General features: G+C 37.0%; 2 protein-coding genes across 15 annotated transcripts in view; one reads left to right on the forward strand and one right to left on the reverse strand.

The window, feature by feature from the left end:
• The window catches only part of LOC101025789 (putative prolyl-tRNA synthetase associated domain-containing protein 1), a 149,292-nt gene that overhangs the window by 32,046 nt on the left and 97,197 nt on the right, over nucleotides 1–20,049 (forward strand). The window contains exon 4 of one of the 2 annotated variants that reach the window (XR_004178257.1): nucleotides 11,014–11,163. The exons of the other annotated variant lie outside the window; for it this stretch is intronic. The gene's annotated coding sequence lies outside the window, so the exon portion shown is untranslated. The remainder of the gene's footprint in view (nucleotides 1–11,013; nucleotides 11,164–20,049) is intronic. 2 annotated transcript variants of the gene reach the window in all.
• CCDC88A (coiled-coil domain containing 88A) overlaps nucleotides 1–20,049 on the reverse strand; it is a 130,819-nt gene that overhangs the window by 25,979 nt on the left and 84,791 nt on the right. For 11 of the 13 annotated variants that reach the window (XM_031655173.1, XM_031655172.1, XM_031655171.1 and 8 more), the window contains 6 exons: nucleotides 15,994–16,135; nucleotides 9,619–9,783; nucleotides 5,570–5,731; nucleotides 4,271–4,548; nucleotides 3,917–4,060; nucleotides 2,623–2,809 (listed from right to left, as the gene is read on the reverse strand). In XM_031655173.1, the coding sequence (XP_031511033.1) occupies nucleotides 2,623–2,809; nucleotides 3,917–4,060; nucleotides 4,271–4,548; nucleotides 5,570–5,731; nucleotides 9,619–9,783; nucleotides 15,994–16,135 (1,078 nt within the window). The remainder of the gene's footprint in view (nucleotides 1–2,622; nucleotides 2,810–3,916; nucleotides 4,061–4,270; nucleotides 4,549–5,569; nucleotides 5,732–9,618; nucleotides 9,784–15,993; nucleotides 16,136–20,049) is intronic. The other 2 variants (XM_031655177.1, XM_031655170.1) reach the window with 1 other exon arrangement.

Below are 20,049 nucleotides of genomic sequence, written 5' to 3' on the forward strand. Positions count from 1 at the left end.
AGGCTGGTCTTGAACTCCCAACCTCAGGTGATCCACCCACCTCAGCCTCCCAAAGTGCTGGGATTACAGGCATGAGCCACCGTGCCCGGCATCCATCCACTGTTTTCAAGAAACCTTAAAAGTCTGTGTGTAGTTTTTGTGGCTTGATCAAGGGAAATCAGGTAATTTAGTCAACAGTTGGTATTAACAGCTGGCATTACTAGTAGTTGGGCTGCCAGCAGCATTGGGCCTTTTGTACGCAGTTAGTAGAAACTGGAAATATGCCTTAGCTAGGCCAGAGGTTCAAACAGAAGTTTAGAAGGCCCAAAGTAGTGATTCTAAAAGTTTGGCATCCCTTGTAGATTTCTGGGCCCGAGCATTCAAATTTGGCAGGTCTCGAGTAGAGCCCAGAGATCTGTATTAAAAAAGCAAAAGCAAATAACACATACCTGCCCTGCCTACACCACCCACCCCACCTCCCCCCAAAAAAAAACATTTTGAAAAATTTCAAAAGGTAGAGAGAAAATCAGAGAGAATGATACTATAATCATAAACAACCATCTAGATCTGTAACTGTGAATATCATACTATATTTATCTGTATGTTGTTAAATTGAAACATAACATACATGGTAGATTTATTTGAATGAATTTATTTTCTTCCCTGTACCTATGCCCTCTTGCAATGTGACTTCTCACTTTTTCCATAAAGAAGTGGAATCTATTTCCCTTCTTCTTGAATTTGGAATGCTTTTGGCCAAGAGAAAGTGGTGGAAGTGATGGTGTAACAGTTCCAAGCCTAGGCCTCAAGTTGCCTGTGGACTTCCACTCACACTCTCAGAGCCCCGCTGGAGGATGGAGAGACCACATGGAACAGAGAAGGGTTATCCCAGTGAGGCCACCATAGACCAGCCAGCCCTCAGCATACATGCCAGCTAATTACAGATGCAGGAGCAAACCCCTGGCAGTGAGTAGATTAGTATAGATGCTCAGCAAACTCAGACTCATTAGGCAAAAAGAAGTGTTTACTGTCCATTACCACTAAGGTTCTCCCATTGTTAAAGAGCATTATCGGTGTCAATAGACAACAGATAAAGCATATATAAAGAAAATAGAACAATTTTTTTGTTGTTGTTAGATGGAGTTTCGCTCTTTTGCCCAGGCTAGAGGGAAGTGGCGTGATCTCAGCTCACTGCAACCTCTGTCCCCCAAGTTCAAGCGATTCTCCTGCCTCAGCCTCCCGAGTAGCTGGGACTACAGGCGCCCGCCACCTCGCCCGGCTAATTTTTTTGTATTTTTTAGTAGAGACGGGGTTTCACCGTGTTAGCCAGGATGGTCTCGATCTCCTCACCTAGTGATCCGCCCGTCTCGGCCTCCCAAAGTGCTGGGATTACAGGCTTGAGCCACCGCGCCCGGCCCCAAGAACAAATTTTAAGTGTATATAGAGCTCAATGAATTATCACAAAGTGAACACTATGTTAAACCAGCACCTGGACCAAGAAACAGATCATTAATTGTATTCTAGAAACACCTGTGCTATCTTCCAACCACTATCCCTTCCCACCAAGGTTAACTACTACCTCAACCTTTTACACTATAGTTTTTTCCACCTCCACTAAATCATGTCATTATATGACTTAGCCCTCAGCCAATAATTAACATTTGACCCAAGTTGTGAGAATTAGCCAGGGATGCATAGATAGCTAGGGCCCTCTCTGGTCTCTCTCGAACAGTTTTCTGGACCACCAGTGACATGTGGGAGATCTTATGAAGACCCACTGAGGCTAACTCATTTCTTGAAAATCCTTTAATTTTTGACTAGTTCACTGGTCTGTTACTTGCCCCAACCAATATTTCAACCTCAAGCTATCTAAGAGTTGACCTTTGACAACTCTCCCAGGCATGGGGCTTTGCTATGCTCTGTTCCAAATCAAGTCAGTTTCCTCCAGTAGAAAGGCTGCTGGTTTTCACAGCCTGCCCTATGCTCTGTCAAAACTACCAGGTATAGGAAACCAGGGAAGGAGAAGAGGAATGGGAGAAGCCCCAAGATAAAATGCCTCAGACAATCACAGTTCCTTCCCAGGGTTGAATAGTTTTGCTTTAATAAATGCTTCTCAATTTGTTATATGCCCTTGTTGGGTTCCACAGTCCCAACATTGTTGTTTTTGACAGTTCTGTCCAATTGTATTGTTTCTTAAGGAGTTGATTTGCTGCATTCCTCACTCTACCATTCTAGAGGTATACCATCCTAACTACAATTTATTTAGACTTTTATAAACCATAGGTAGAATGAACTACTTTCTGAGCTTTGTTGGGTAATTAATTGTATGTTGTTTCCAACTAATTTCTCTATTGGTTTATAATTTCATGCCAGGTGTGAACATTTTTTCATTAAATGAATAATTTTACAATTTTCAAAGAATCTGGACATAAGTTTAAGCTAATACTTTTTAAAAGATTGTAATTAATGATATGGGAAGTTGTTCTGAATCACGTGTAGGTTTCAATGATCCTTGACCAAATTCTTTTAGATATACACCACTAAATATATACTAGTATTGTCATTGTAATATAGTCATTTATTTCTTAGGCATGTCTTGGTGCCTAAATGAAGGAAACAGCGATTAAACTTATTAAAGCTCACCTCACACTGGTTATTCAGCTTGGTTGATGTAATATCCAGTTGTTGGTATTGTTCCTTTAGCTTTGAAAATTCAGCTTCTAATCTTGTTTGTTCCAGTTTGGAATTATTCAGAAGACTTTTCAAATTTTTATGGTCAGTTTGTAAAACTTCTGTCTCTTTTAAAAGTTGACTATAGGTATGATTCAACCTATAATTAGAAATCACAGAAATATAATTAGATTATCTTAATAGATTTTGGTATAATTTATACAATATGAAATGACATAAATAACATTAAGACATACTTAGAATAAAAGACTGTTTTACAAGTTACTAAACTTATCAAAAATCAGTTTCTATTCTGTAAAAACTAGATTTTTAAAAATTCTGAGTACCTTTCCCTTGAAAATAATTTTTAATTTCCCTTTTCCATCCACCCATCTCCACACTTGGAAAAGAATTTTTTAGTCTTTAAATATGTTCAAGTATAGGTACTGAAAGTTTCAAGTATTAATAAGAAAGTACTGGCTGGTTACTGATGGTCCATGTTTGTAATCCCAGCATTCTGGGAGGTAGAAGCAGAAGGATCACCTGAGGCCAGGAGTTTGAGAGCAGCCTTGGGGATCACAGGAGACCCTATTTCTACAAAAACTAAAAATTAAAATAAAATTTTAAAAAATTAGCCAGGCGTGTTGGTGTGTGCTAGCAGTCCCAGCTACCTGAGGGGCTGAGGTAGGAGGATTGCTTATGCATAGGAGTTTGAGGTTGCAGTAAGCTACGATCGAGCTACTGAACTTCCGCTTGGGCAACAGAGTAAGATCCTATCTCTCTCTCTCTCTCTCTCTCTTTTTTTTTTTTTTAAGGAGATGGGAGTCTTACTCTGTCACCCAGACTGGAGTGCAGTGGCACGATCTCGACTCACTGCAACTTCCACCTCTCAGGTTCAAGCAATTCTCCTGTTTCACCCACCCAAGTAGCTCGGGCTACAGGTGCATGCCACCATGCCTGGCTAATTTTTGCATTTTTAGTAGAGATAGGGTTTCACCATGTTGGTCAGGCTGGTCTCGAACTCCTGACCTCAGGTGATCTACCTGCCTCGGCCTCCCAAAGTGCTGGGATTACAGGTGTGAGCCACGCACCCTGCCTATTCTATTTTTTAAAATTCTAAATTCAAACTATGCTTGGTACTACAAAGGGACAGTATGTATTTTGGATGTAAGAAATAATACATAATAAAAAAATATATATATACACACATATATATGTATATACTTTCTACATAAAATGTTTGTAATATATAATATGTATTTATTACCTATCATTTTCACCACAAAGTTTCTTGTATTCTGCAGCTACCGTTTCATGGTTTTTATTTTCAAGCAGCATTTTTTCCTGTTCTACTTTGAGCATTTTTTCCAAATCTTCCAATTGTCCTTTCTGTTTTAATAACTGATTGTAACTGGGGGAAAAAAGGCATTTGGTTTATAATATTTACAAAAAAGAAACTTTAGAAATGAAGGAAATGAGTAATTATCATTTAAAACACAGGTAAATTTACATACATTTCCTACGTAAACTAACATTAGATGTGTTTAACATATAAAATTTATTATACTACTTGAAGAAAATTCATTTTAAATTCACAGTACAACAAAATATAACAAATTACCGGTCTTCAAGGTCTCTATGTTCCACCTCAAGATTTTTGTGGGCAGACTTCAGAGTTCCATGTTTAGAGATAAGAGATTCATACTCTGAAGCCTGACGTTCATGAAGAAGTTCCAGCTTTTCATGATCTTTGATCAGAGAATCATAGAGAGATTTTAGGTCTTCTCGCTCTTTGATTACAGATTCATTTTCATTTTCTAAGGAAGACTGCTGGATTAGGAGTTGTGCATTCTGGTTCATAAGTGAGGTACTTTGGGAATTAAGGGTAGAATTTTCAACCTATGAGAATATGTATTGTTATCAGACATAAGAAAAATAGTTCACGTTCTTTTTTCAAAATACAAGATTACAATGTTAAATAAAGCAAGCTCTAAATGAATCACAGCAGATATATTTACATTATACTGGGAAGATTTTGATTTTAGCTTCCCAAAGAATAATGCTACCATTTAATTTTGATTTTTGGAAGTATTATAATACACACATACATACGTATATGTGTGTGTGTATATTAGACATATATATGTATTTTATGTTTTGGGTTGAATTTATTTTAAATGAAGGTGATTAGCAACCATTTTATTATATTACAAATGAAAATGTATAGAATTTGAAGTGCTAGTTTATCATTTCTAGAATTTGGTGATAGAAGTTGATAGAAGTGAAAAATTACTTGTGGAAATTTTTCAAGAGTCCGAATTAAATAAATATTTTCTTTATCAAACAAAGTGTTGATGCTGATCAAAGAAAAGGGTTACAGAAAGAAGAATTCTTAGATTCAGAGAGGGAACTTGTTTCTGTTCTTTAAGAGGTTTCAGAGTTGAACTTTCCCCCACCTGATTGTTCTGTCTGGAAAGACACTGGCGGTGTTAAGTGAAAGATGGATCCTTTGAACTTAGGACAGGTCTAAAGACAAAATTCTCATGTTGTCCTGCTTTCCAGTAACTAAACTGATAAAAAAAAAAAGCTATACAAATGAAATAAGGAATAGTATGCTGCAACCATACTCTCAAACAAGGGTTTCTACCCAATTTATTACAATCAACTTAATGAAATGGTAGAAAGACCACAAATATAATTTATCTCTATTTAGATGTATTGACTGAATTTATTAATATTTAAAGCCTTTGACATTTAACAAATTAATGTGTGAAAGTTTAGGCATGGCACTAAATAAAAACATTTTCATTTATCTTTAAGTTCATTCGCTAAGAAACAATGTTTCCATGTTTACCCTCCCTTATTTTAATAGCATAATTCAAGAGTTTGGTTGCATATTCCCAAAATATTATATTACAACCTGAAGCTTGGCATTCTGTGTTTGAAGAGTGGTATTCTGTTCCTGTAATGATACTGTCTGCCTCTGAAGTGCAAGAATCTGAGCCTGCAAATTATTGTTTTGTGTCTCAAGCTGCTTCAGTTGAGTTTTCAACGCTTGCTTCTCTGCTTGCAGTGTAGCATTCTTAAAAAACAAAAACCGAAACCAAACATATTAACAACAATAGCAATACTAAACATATTTCTATAATATACTGAATTTTATGAGTATTAGCAGTACAATCCATAAAACCCCAACAATCTTAAAAGAGGAAAAAAAAAAAAACATTTTCCCCATCCCAAATTGTAAACAGACATTCATCAGAAAGAAGGCAATAATACTAAAACCTTAATATTGTGCCTGTGTCTTGTCTGCACTATAATATCCTAAAAATAAAATATCCTATTCTAAATATATTTATTAACACAAAAACTAGAAAGGAATTGTCAGTTGTATGGTTTTAATACTGCTTGAAGGTTCCCAGAATGACCAGAATAAATGGGGCTGTGTCCAACCATGGAGATCTATCTTTTCTAATTTACCCAAAGGCAAATATATACCTAAGTGAGTGGTGGTCCCAGAGATAGTGCAAAACTAAGTAATTTCCAAACACAAATATTTCAAAGGGAAGCAGGTTTACAGGAACAATCTTAACCATCTGTTTAAAATTTGCAGTCCACAACAGACCTAACGCAGATATTTTCTTATTTTTCTCACGATATAAAATGCTAATTAAAACTCTACCTCAACTGTAAGACTCCTGGAGCATTTCCAAACAAAACATAACATTTTCCGTTTTTCCGTAAGGCCATATTTCAATTTTATAACAAATGAACTACTATGCGAATCAATGATTATTAGATTTTAAAATACTTGTCATTAATCTTTTCAGGATTATTTCTAAATTAAATTTCATAAAAAATCAGCAACAGCAAAGTACAAAGAACCCTCCAGAAAACAGAAATAAAACTTTAATATACTAAAGGTCATAATTGGTCTACCCTGCAGTATGCATAAAAAGTTAACAACTGAATCACAACAGATCACTCTTAACATATCTATATGTAAATATAACATTCACTTTATTGGCTTTTATGTTATATACACTGCATGTCACTGTGTAAAAGGCAGGTCAGGATTTGACCCACATATCATACTATAAAATTGAAGCTGAGGAAACAAAATGCTTTAAGATGCGTTATGATTTTGTATTTCTCTTTTGTTCATTTGTTCAAATAAAAAGGATGAGGCCGGGCGCGGTGGCTCAAGCCTGTAATCCCAGCACTTTGGGAGGCCGAGACGGGCGGATCATGAGGTCAGGAGATCGAGACCATCCTGGCTAACACGGTGAAACCCCGTCTCTACTAAAAAATACAAAAAACTAGCCGGGCGAAGTGGCGGGTGCCTGTAGTCCCAGCTACTTGGGAGGCTGAGGCAGGAGAATAGCGTGAACCCGAGAAGAGGAGCTTGCAGTGAGCTGAGATCCGGCCACTGCACTCCAGCCTGGGTGACAGAGCAAGACTCCGTCTCAAAAAAAAAAAAAAATAAAAAAAAATAAAAATAAAAATAAAAAATAAAAAGGATGAAAAAATGTATACTAGAAAAAATAAAATGGAATACTGACAGTACTGACGTATTTATATACCATCTCAGCACAAAGAGGTGAACCATTTTTCACATATATATGTGAAATACTATTGTAGTTTAGCACTTTAGAAACTAAATTGTACAAGCTCTACCGATTATTCCAGGTGTCTCTAGGAATAAAAAAAATTCCTATAGTCTATAATGAAGAGAAGAGATAGCTGAGAGGGTATCTTAGAGCAGGAAAAAATTTACAATGGAAAAGAAAGAAGTTAGCAAATATAATACTGGCAAACACAAAAATTACCAGCCTATTATATGGCTGACCATCTTTATAACCCCATTATCTAAAATATGAAACGAAGTAATTTTTTTCCAATGGAAATTTATAAAGGAAGTCTACAAGAAAAAAAAAAAGATTCACCTTACAGAACTTCATATGCCAGCTCAATTTTCTAAAATGTAATTATGAATCCAAGCAATATAGGTATATATATCACTGATTAAAAATAGGTATTTATAAATGGCCAATAAATACATGAAAAATGTGTAATGCCTAACTCATAATTTTAAATGTACACATTAAAATATTTTCTCCTATTGCTTTAACAAAAATTAAAGCACTAGGTACTACTATCCAGTGTTAATATGGAAAGATAGGTATACTCTTTTAGTGGGATTGAAAGTTGATGTGATTTTTAGGCTGGGTGTGCTGACTCACACCTGCAATCCCAGCACTTTGGGAGGCTGAGGAGAGCGGATCACTTGAGGCCAGGAGTTCGAGACCAGTCTGGGCAGCATAGTAAGACGCCACCTCAACAAAAAATACAAAAATTCGCTGGGTGTGGTGGTGTGCACCTGTGCTCCCAGCTACTTGGGAGGCTGAGGCAAGAGGATCACTTGAGCCTTGGAGGATGAGGCTTCAGTGAGCTATGATCTTGCCACTGCATTCCAGCCTGGGAGATGAGTGAGACCCTGTCTCAGAAAAGAAAAAAAAAAAAGAAAGAAAGAAAATTGATGGGATTTTTAAAGACTAATATAAAATATCAATTAAACACACACACACACACACACACACACACACACGTATATATCCTTTGGCCTTGCAATTTCACTGTCAGCAATTTAGCATTCTATGAACATGTTTAAAAATAACCTAAATGGGCCAGGCGCAGTGGCTCACACCTGTAATCCCAGCACTTTGGGAGGCCGGTAATCCCAGCACTTTGGGAGGCCGAGGCAGGTGGATCACAAGGTCAGGAGATCAAGACCATCCTGGCTAACACAGTGAAACCCTATCTCTACTAAAAATACAAAAATTAGCCGGGCGGGCGTGGTGGCGGGCTGAGGCAGGAGAATGGCGTGAACCCGGGAGGCGGAGCTGGCAGTGAGCCGAGATCACGCCACTGTACTCTAGCCTGGGCAACAAAGTGAGACTCCATCTCAAAAACAAAACAAAACAAAACAAAACAAAACAAAAAACCTAACTGTAGAGAAATGTGAGATTTATTTAAGTAAATTATGGTAACATTCACACTATGGAATAATAGGTAGTCATTAAACAAAATGAAATACACATACATCTGCTAAAATTGAGAGATCTCCAAGATAATATTAACAGAAAATGCAAATAGGAATTTTGTATAGCATGATCCCGCAGGTATAAATTTGTAAAAGAAATATACTTCTATATAAAGATAAATGACAAAATAATTTTCTAGGAAGATAAACTGTTCATAGTGATTCTTTTTGAATGAGAAAGCAGAAATCAATGGTGTGGGGATTATTTTTTGGTTTTATTGCTTAGTTTTTAATTAAAGGTACTATTTTTGTGTTAAATTAAAAAAAACACCACCACAACTATTTTACTTGCTATTGTGTAAGTTCCTTAAGTTTATTCATCTTTTGAAGGGTAACCATTTGTTGTTCAGCTTGTTTGCTTGTTGTTAACTGTCAAGTATAGATTGAACTAATTTAGCAAATATTTGTTAAGTGTCTACTACATACCAGGCACTATTCTAGATATTAAAGGCACGGTGGTAAAAAAAAAAAAAAAAGAAAGACAAATTACCTGCTTTCATAAATGAATATGAAATTTAATTTCACTGTGAAAAGTGCTATGAAAAAACTAAAGCAATGGAACAATAGTGAATAGTTTAAGTTGGGGATAACAACTTTACTGGGGGAAGGAGTCAGGGAAGACCTTCTGCAGGACATATGATACGGCACCCAAATGCTGAGGGAAGCCAGTCATATGTTCCAGGCAGGAGAAGCAAAAAGAAAGGCCCCTGAGGTACGAACAAATAGAAAAAGGACTATATGACCAGAATTTTCTTATTAAGTGCCATCAATTGTTTAAATATTAGACAATATATCTAAGATAAATTTCTCCAGTGATCCTCTATTTCTAAAAAAAATGATTCCTACTAAAATTAAAAAATACTTACATTTCTTTCTACTTCAATTAATCTGTCTTTAACTTTCAGAAGTTCTCTAGTTGTTTCTTGACTTTCTCGCTCCCATTTGTTGTCTTCACCAGATATTGGAGGAGAGCTCTGTACCATCCTTTCCTCATCTTGTCTCTGTTTGAGAGCTTCATAATTTTTTTTCACCTAAAATTTTATTTAAAATATTTTAATGGGGAGAAAAAAATCACCACAGTTACATTTCTCACAATTAATTTGACTCTGGGCTGATCTGGTAAATATGAGAGGCAATATACTTTTAAATGTGATGAATAACATGTATGATTTGTGCTTTTTAAAATGCAAATCGTTTCCTCCTAGAAATATAAAACGTACTCTGTTTATGTGCCAGAGTAATGTCAAATCCTATTGTTTGTCGTGCAAATGCCCCTGGATAAGAGTGGATATAGATATGTTGCTAATGACTAACAATTCTTTTTAGAGCTATCTGTAACCAATTTAGAAATTTCACAGAGATGTCTATGTAAAGCACAAAGATTTGACACTTTATTAATTTTAAGGACATATCGTATTCAGGATTTTTTAGTTTTGAGTTGGCTCTCTTAAAGTAGATTATAATCACACTAGAAAATCCTAGAGAAGATATATCCTTGGATTGCGAACAATCCAAGGATTGTTAACTCATCATACATGACCAACTTGCTCATCATATATGACCAAATTTGCCAGATTTAACTTAATAACTCTTTCTCTTCAACTCAAATTTACTATTATTATACTTATCTTGAATTATTAAACTATCTTGAAGCACTAGTTTATCCTAGGAGATTCTTATAATAAATTTCAAGTTAATCCCAACCTTTGCATTAAGGCAAGGATAGAAATGTTTTATAGTTCAACATCTAATGCACAACTTAAGAAAGCCTACAACTCAACAATTAATAATGCTACTGCTGAGTTAGAAAATAATGAGGTGAGACTAAAAAGATGCCAAGATAGAATGTAATGTCAAGTTTCGCAAGCCATCTAATGGGTACCCTATGATCCTAGTTTCCGGGTTTTGTTTGTTTTGTTTTTACTTTTAACACCCTAATAACAATAGATAAGTGGCATCATTTCCAGTCTCTATTTTACATGAATTTCCCACAAGGTCTTTGTTCTAGGCTTAGAAAGGCTATAAACATATGCAGTTATTAAGAAGGGGAGCTGAGAATAAAACTCAAGTCCTCTCATTTTATATTATTTTTTTGAGACATAGTCTCACTTTGTCACCCAGGCTGGAGTGCAGTGGTGCGATCTTGGCACTCTGCAACCTCCACCACCCAGGTTCAAACCATTCTCTTGCCTCAGTCTCCCGAGTAGCTGGGATTACAGGCGTGTGCCACCATGCCTGGCTAAGTTTTGTATTTTTAGCAGAGACGAGATTTCACCATGTTGCCCAGGCTGGTCTCGAACTCCTGACCTCAAGCGATCCACCCACCTTGGCCTCCCAAAGTGCTGGGATTACAGGCGTGAGCCACCGCACCCGGCCGAAGGCTTCTCAGTTTAAAGCCATTGTTCTTTCAAGTAAGTATTAAAAATGATTATGTATCATTAATCAAAATCTTTATATTCAGAGAGGAAATGAATACAGAGTCTAGATAAAAATAAATCACTGTAACAAAGTAATTTAGAGCTAATTAAAATATTGTGAATTATGTTATGAATTCAAATTTAAAATTTTCAACAGTTCCCAAAGATAATGTAATCTTTAAAAATAGAGTTATAATTTGCATGAAGTTGCTAATGTACAGATTTTAAGTGTAATTCGGTAATTTTGAGAATGGCAAACACCTATATAACCCATATATCAACATGACAGAACACTTCCATTACTCTATGCACCAGGCAACCACTGTTTTCATTTCTTTCATAAAAGTTCTGCTTATACTAAAATTTCACACAAATACAATCAGTGTATATAATCTGTGTGTGTGTGTGTGTGTGTATGTGTGTGTTTCTGAGTATATTTCTAAGCTTTATCCATGTGTTGAGTACATCAGTAATTTTTTTCTTTTGGTCATTATATCCAGTTTTTTGATTATGATGAAGCTGCTAAAAAAATTCATTTATCTATGTTTTCATTTTCCTTGAGTAAAGAGAAGTAGCATTATCACCTTCTTTTTCTTTTCTTTTTCTTTCTTTTTTGAGATAGTCTCACACTGTTGCCCAGGCTGGAATGCAGTGGTGCAATTTTGGCTCACTGCAACCTCCACCTCCTGGGTTCAAGTGATTCTCGTGGCTCAGCCTCCTGAGTAGCTGGGACTACAGGTGTGCACCACCACGCCCAGCTAATTTTTGTATTTTTAGTAGAGACAGTGTTTCGCCATGTTGGCCAGGCTCGTCTTGAACTCCTGGCCTCAAGTGATCCGCCTGCCTCAGCCTCCCAAAGTGCTGGGATTACAGGCATGAGCTACCATGCTGGGCCATGGGCTAGGACTTTTTGAGATACTGCCATACTGCCTGCTAAATTAGTTATAACATCTTATATTTGCATCAGTATGCATGACAGTTCCAGTTGCTCCCAATTTTCACTAATATTTGATCAATATTTCCATATACATTTTAGAATCATCTTGCAAATCTGCCTGTTGGGATTTTAATTGGGATTATGTTGAATCAAGAGATCAATATGGGGAATCTGCCATTTTAACAATATTGAGTCTTCTAATTCCTGAACATGGTTCTTATTTCCATTTACTGAGGTATTCCTTTGGTGTTTCTAGTAGAGTTCTTGCACACATTTCCTTAAATTCATCCATAAGTATTTCATAGTATTATAAATGGTGTTTTTTTTTATATTTCATTTTCCAATCTTTCATTGCTAATATAGAGAAATAAAATAGACTTTTATATATTGACTTTTATCCTGAGACATTGATTAGTTCACCTTAGCTGTAGACATTTTTCTGTAAATTCCTCAGGGTTTTCTGTAAATATAGTCATGTCACACATGTGAAGAAAGACATTTTTACTTCTTCCTTTCAAATCTGTATGCCTTTCATTTCTTCTTATCTTAGTATACTGGTTAGGATCATCGGTACAGCATTTAATAGTAACAGTGAGAGCAAAATCTTTGTATTCTTCCTGATCAAAAGGGGAAAGTGATTAGTCTATAGGCTGTTTATAGAAGCCCTTTATCTGGTAGATGAAGTTTTTTCTACTTATTCTCCAATTATTGAGAGATGAGTATTAAACTCTCTAACTGTAATTGTAGATTTGTCTTTCTCCATGTAGTTCTACAGATATTTGCTTCATCTATTTTGCAGCTCTGTTACTAGGTGTACCTCTGTTATTAGATGCATAAACATTTAACCTTGTTATCTTTGTGCTGGAATGACCCCTTTATAATTATGTAATGAACTACTCAGCTCTGGTGCTATTTATTGCACTAAAATTTACTTTGCCTAGCATTAATATAGCCAATCTAGCAATTTTTTGATTAGTGCTAGAATGATATATCGTTTTCCATCAAGATTTCTGATAGGTAGCATATAGATGGGTCTTGCCTTTTTGTCTAATTTATTAATCTCTGCTTTTTAACTGGGGTGTTTAGACTTTTTATATCTAATATAGTTATTGCCATACTTTAGTTTAAAGCTGCCATCCTACTATTTGTTTTCTATTTGTCCAATCTGTACTTTGTTCTCTGTTTCTTCTTTCTTTTTGCCTTTTGGATTTTTTTAACAGACAGGATCTCCCCTATGTTGCCCAGGCTGGTCTCAAACCCCTGCGCTCAAGCGATCTTGCTGACCTCAGCCTTCCAAAGTGCTGGGATTACAGGAATGAGCCTCTGTGCCTAACCTGGATTTATTTTTTATGAGTCCATTTTATCTCCCTTTTTTGGTCATATTACCTATATCTCTTTGTCATACGAATTTAGTGGTTACTTTAACCCTTATACTATTCGTATTTAACTTTCACAGTCTATCTTAAAGAGAATACTTCTTGGCCGGGCGCGGTGGCTCAAGCCTGTAATCCCAGCACTTTGGGAGGCCGAGACGGGTGGATCACGAGATCAGGAGATCGAGACCATCCTGGCTAACACGGTGAAACCCCGTCTCTACTAAGAAATACAAAAAACTAGCCGGGCGAGGTGGCGGGCGCCTGTAGTCCCAGCTACTCGGGAGGCTGAGGCCGGAGAATGGCGTGAACCCGGGAGGCGGAGCTTGCAGTGAGCTGAGATCCGGCCACTGCACTCTAGCCTGGGCTACAGAGCCAGACTCCGTCTCAAAAAAAAAAAAAAAAAAAAAAAGAGAATACTTCTTCACATATAGTATTAAAAGTTTGTAACAATATAAATTCAGTTGAATACACAGCAAGAAGCTAGTCCATAACAGTTATGTCTAAAAAGCTGAAAGTGAAAGTCAGCGATGGCTTTTGAGACCTGGTCTTACTCTGTCACCCAGACTGGAGTGCAGCGGCACGATCTCGGCTCACCGCAACCTCTGCCACCTGGGTTCAAGTGATTCTCCTGCCTCAGCCTCCTGGGTAGCTAGCTGGGATTACAGATGCCCACCACCATGCCTGTCTAATTTTTGCATTTTTAGTGGAGACAGGGTTTCACCATGTTGGCAAGGCTGGTCCTGAACTCCCAACCTAAAATGATCTGCCTGCCTTGGCCTCCCAAAGTGCTCGGATTACAGGCATGCCACTGCACCCGGCCCAGTGATGGCATTTTTAATATCTACTTGAAACACACGTACACAACTCATACCCAAACCCACTAATTTTCTGGTTGAGTAGCTTCATGAAGTTGATTTTATTTGCAACTCAGTGATACAGCTAATGGGGTAAAAAAATTCAGGACAAAAAGCAGGTTAATGTGTTGTGTGTGTGTGTGCGCTTTTTTCTTTTTTTTTAAAATAATCCCTTTGGTTAACTAGACACAGTTCTAAAACTTATTCTCTGGCTCTGAGAATGTCTGGATGAAAAATAAGTAAAACTTATTCTGTAACAATGTATGTTCCATGGCAATGTCTGTGACAAATAGCAGCAATGGTGTCAGCAAATAGTGAAAAAAAATTGGAACATTCTATGTTACTAGATAATATTGCTTATTGAAAAAAATGACTAGGAGAAGTTCAAAGACCAATAGGCAGCCCTCTCTCTGAACTTCTCTGAGTACAGCACCTCCTATAATTGGCATGTGCACTGTGGGGATCTTAAATCTATACCTTTGGAGTTGCTGCAAGAGGTAATCACTACTATGAGCATGAGGATTCAAAGCCAGGAAAGCTCCTGCACACACCCAACGTGAATCTTATCTTATACGTAAACCATCTGGTGGAAAGATTATTCTCAGACAACTACGTGAAGAGGATGGACTGACACGGCCCTGCTGTCTATTTGTATTTCTTATAGTGTTCTGAGTAGAATGATTCTAAATGTAGCCTATAGTAATCTTGTCAGTCTAAGTATTCAGTTAACCTTGAGACCACTCCTGGGGCACTGCAGAGATAATAAAAGGGTGAATAAACCAGAACATGACTCTACCAATCTACCATCTACCAACCCTGTGGAATGGGAAAGTCCCTTATATTTTGATTTGCTTCCTTAGAGAAAATAAACAGTTACCTCTGCCTTGCTTGCTTACTTCACTGAATACTTCCAAATATCAAAAGAAAACAGATCTAGAAAAGACCTCAAATTTATGAGATCAGGTGCTGTCATATTTTGCTTAGCAGAATTTTCCCTGGATCCTCAATAGGAAAGAGTGACAGAGTAAAATGTCAATATCACAATGAGAGCTTTTCCCAATAATATAAGCCTGCCTCTTCCTCATTCCACCCACACACTTCTGATATATCCCTAACAGCATGCAGGATATCACACACATGAAATAGCACTGAATAAGCTATACCATATTCATATGACAGAGATCTGTTTAAGAATATTCTCAAGTGGCCGGGCGCAGTGGCTCACGCCTGTGATCCCAGCACTTTGGGAGGCCGAGGTGGGCGGATCACAAGGTCAGGAGATCGAGACCATCCTGGCTAACACGGTGAAACCCCATCTCTACTAAAAATACAAAAAATTAGCCGGGCGTGGTGGCATGCGCCTGTAGTCCCAGCTACTCAAGAGGCTGAGGCAGGAAAATGGCGTGAACCCGGGAGGCAGAGCTTGCAGTGAGCCGACATCACACCACTGCACTCCAGTCTGGGCGACAGAGTGAGACTCCGTCTCAAAAAAAAAAAAAAAAAAAAAAAAAAAAAAGAAAACTCTCAAGTTTATGAAAAAGGAATAGACTAAATATCAATAAAATGTTTTATATTTTTATTTTCTACTTTATATTTTTCTGTCCAAATATTTATATAATAAATGATCCTTAAAATTCTTTCCAAGAAAATCACTTACTGTTTTAAGTTCTTGGCGCAATTGCTGGTTATAATTCGTGGATTCTTCTAATCGAGCTTCTAAAGCAGCAATTTTTTCTTCTTTTATTTCAAGAGACTTCTTAAGAGTGGATTCTAATTTTGATTCCAAAAGTTTATACCTACTATCCAAGTACAAAGTAATATAGTTCATTATTGGAGGTCAGAAAATTATTTTTAAAGATAATTTATGACCACAAATATTCATGCCATAAATGGGTCTTATAAAAACCTTGTTGTTAAAGAGGCAAAAGAACTCATCCTCTTCTTACTGCCCCATTCTCCCTTTAAAACTAATCCTGGTAATGAAGCAACAAAATCATTGAGTGAATAAGCTCCAGATTATGGCTTAGATTATCAAAAGCAATAATTAATTCTCAAGGAATCTGGAAGATCAAAGTCCCAAAATAGCCCCTTTTAGTAATTAAGACTCTTATTTTTTTTTTTTTAGATGGAGTTTAGCTCTTGTATCCCAGGCTGGAGTGCAATGACATGATCTGGGCTTACTGCAACCTCTGCCTGCTGGGTTCAAGCGATTCTCCTGCCTCAGTCTCCCTAATAGCTGGGATTATAGGCATGTGCCACCACGCCCAGCTAATTTTGTATTTTTAGTAGAGACAGGGTTTCACCATGTTAATCAGGCTGGTCTTGAACTCCTGACCTCAGGTGATCCGCCTGCCTCGGCCTCCCAAAGTGCTGGGATTACAGGCATGAGCCACCACACCCGGCAATGAAGACTCTTTATCTCAGGGTACAGAGTAGTTACAGTTAAAAAATGATGTATTTGTGGCACAGGATACTGGTGACAGAGTGGCAAGAGGGAGATGGATGTGACTTAGTGTTGCAATTATCTTTCTGAATGGCAGATAAATGAGTAATTATTAATAAATACTTTTTTTTTCACAAAAAGGATGGTATATGAACACAATTCAGAGTGTATCATAAACCAGTATTTATGATCCATTTCTTAAACCCAAAGACCCTGAAGACAAAACCAAATAAAAATCTAAAGTGTATATATGAGAGTTTCACCACATTCTTTTACTGGAATTAATTTTTATGTAAATATTTTCTTCTCAATCAGACTTTAATTTCATTGAATACAGAGAACAAATCTCATTCATTTTGGTATTGGCTCAAGTCAACAAACATTTAAAAATCATTTACTGAGTCCGATTTTGGGTATGCCGAATTGGTGACGTCTGAGTTGCTTCTGGTCTATCCTGGTAGAAACATACAGTAAACAGAGAAAAAAAAAAAAGGATCTCAGGTGAGATGATGTATGGGAAGGCTCAGCATACAGAATGAATGGATAAGAGGCCTGAAAACATATGAAAACATAATCCTGTGAGCAACCAGATTGAAAGAGAAGACAGAAGACAAAGAGGTATTAAAGGAGAAAAGACAAGAGTGATCACCTCTGTTTACAACTCTATCACTTTATTTATTTAGAGACAGAGTCTCACTCTGTTGCCCAGGCTGGAGTGCAGTGGCGCAATCTCAGCTCACTGCAACCTCTGCCTCTCAGGCTCAAGTGATTCTTGTTCCTTGGCCTCCTGAGTAGCTGGGATTACAGGCGTGCACCACGACGCCTGGCTAATTTTTCGTATTTGTAGTAGAGGCAGGGTTTCACCATGATGGCCAGGCTGGTCTTGAACTCCTGACCTCAAGTGATCCGTCCCCCTCGGCCTCCCAAAGTGCTGGGATTACAGGCATGAGCCATCGTGCCCGGCCTACTAAATTTATTTTGTTGCATTTAAATTTATCTACTTACACATTCAATTCAAAAACTAAACTATATATTCCTTGATGGCAAGAATAAGTATCGTAATAATAACTGTACTGTCAAAAAAATTCAGAAAGAATAACATGAATTAGAAAGATGGGAAAGTTAGGCCGGGCGCGGTGGCTCATGCCTATAATCCCAGCACTTTGGGAGGTCAAGGTGGGTGGATCCTGGGGTCAGGAGTTCAAGACCAGCCTGGCCAGTAAAAATACAAAATTAGCCAGGCGTGGTGGTGCATGCCTGTAATCCCAGCTACTTGGGAAGCTGAGGCAGGAGAATCATTTGAACCTGGGATGTGGAGGTTGCAGTGAGCCGAGATTGTGCCACCGCACTCCAACCTGGGTGACAAGAGCAAAACTCTGGCTCAAAAAAAGAAAGATGAGAAAGTTAGACTAATAAAGGAATTAGGGACATCATTTGAGACTGATATACCTAAATCCCAAGGTGGAGGGAATGGCACATTAAAGGAATATATGTCTGTGAGCTTCTGGGGTTTTTTTGGTGACATAAAGACTAACTCCCTGGCTGAGAAAGAAGCTGGTTTAGTAGTTCAAGCCACTTTCTATTTCCAAAAAGCTTTAGTTCAACATATACCCTTACCTCCATGCCTAATATGTAAATAAATATGTGGAAATAATGAATGCCATCACATGTTGCCTAGACTATTATAATCACTTCCTAGCCTGTCTCTGTGCTTCCAAATTCATCCTTTTTGTAATCCATCTTTTATATACTCTAAAAATTGCTCAGCACATTTTTGTGCTTTTATACAAATGCTTTTGTCTACATGGAATGCCCTTCCCCACTGTTCCCACCTTGTAAACCTCTGTCATTTTTTAAGATTCAGTTGAAACATTATCACTACTTTGATGCTAGATGATCAGCAGATAAGAAGAGCTCAATTAACATTGGCTAACTGTATGAATTAAGGTTTGGGACAAGGAGCCAAACTGTATAAAGGGTCCACCCAGAGCTGGGTTCATAAATTTATATGAACCTAGGGTCAATTAGCACTATAGGGTGTACTCTACTTTTTCTTTTGCAAAGAACATGCAGTACAGTGTCTTACATATAGTAGATAATAAATCTGTTTGAATAAAGAAGGGATGCATATTCAGTATCTATATTAAAAGACAGTCAATGAAATCTGCACTTAAAACTATCTGATTAATTCAAATAAAAATATTTCCTCATGAAATATCTGTATAATTAATTCAATAATCATTGCTTGACTTGAACTGATTGCTAGAATATATGCCTCAAATTATATCTCTGTTATTACACAACTAACTTTTTAAGTATCAATCTATCCTATTTACTTTGAACATTCTCAAAACTACATGAACAAATCACCATTAATTTTTCCAATATACATTTAATATAGAATATAAATACTGGAACAGTAATAATGAGTAGATAAAATATAAGTTATATAATTACAGAAATGGAATGAAAATCTAGTCTACATAAAATAATGTTCTTAACAATACACAACCTCTATTCCAGCTGGATTCATGGAGCTGACTGGATGCTAAACAATAGACTACTTGAAAATCAGATTAACTCTGTTTGATTGACTGTAATTACCATGAGAGAATATATATTTTCTTTAAACCTATACTGATCATTTTTAAAATTAAAAGGCATATGAGTTAATTTTTTAACTCATATCCAGCTTTTAAGGCTTTAGTTTTCCACATTATTTTTATACCTCAGTTGCTTTTCTTTTCCTTTGTTTCATACTTTTCCTCCATTTATCTTTAAGTCAACATTGTGGCAAATAAATGAAAGAACAGAGGTATTTAAGCACATGAGTCAGATAAAAAATAACTTGCTTAATTGACTGTGTTTGATGAGCCGGAGGTTGGTTTGTTGTTAATGTCTTATTGTTTTCACAGTCAATTATAGCCTCTGATCTTCTGCTACCTGGGTAGCATCCTGTTTTCCTATTTTATAACTGTATTTATATAGTAACAGTTTAGGTTTTTATTTTCTTATATCTATATTAGATTGTCTATGATTCCTCTTTTCTCCTTAAGAACTTTTTTTTTTTTTTTTTTTGAGATGGCGTTTCACTCCTGTTGCCCAGGCTGGAGTGCAATGGCACGATCTCAGCTCACCGCAACCTCTGCCTCCCAAGTTCAAGCGATTCTCCTGCCTCAGCCTCCCGAGTAGCTAGAATTACAGGCATGCACCACCATGCCCGGCTAATTTTTTTGTATTTTTAGTAGAGATGGGGTTTCTCCATGTTGG

This window comes from Papio anubis, chromosome 14 (genome assembly GCF_008728515.1).
Source record: "Papio anubis isolate 15944 chromosome 14, Panubis1.0, whole genome shotgun sequence".
Classification (NCBI taxonomy): Eukaryota; Metazoa; Chordata; class Mammalia; order Primates; family Cercopithecidae; genus Papio; species Papio anubis.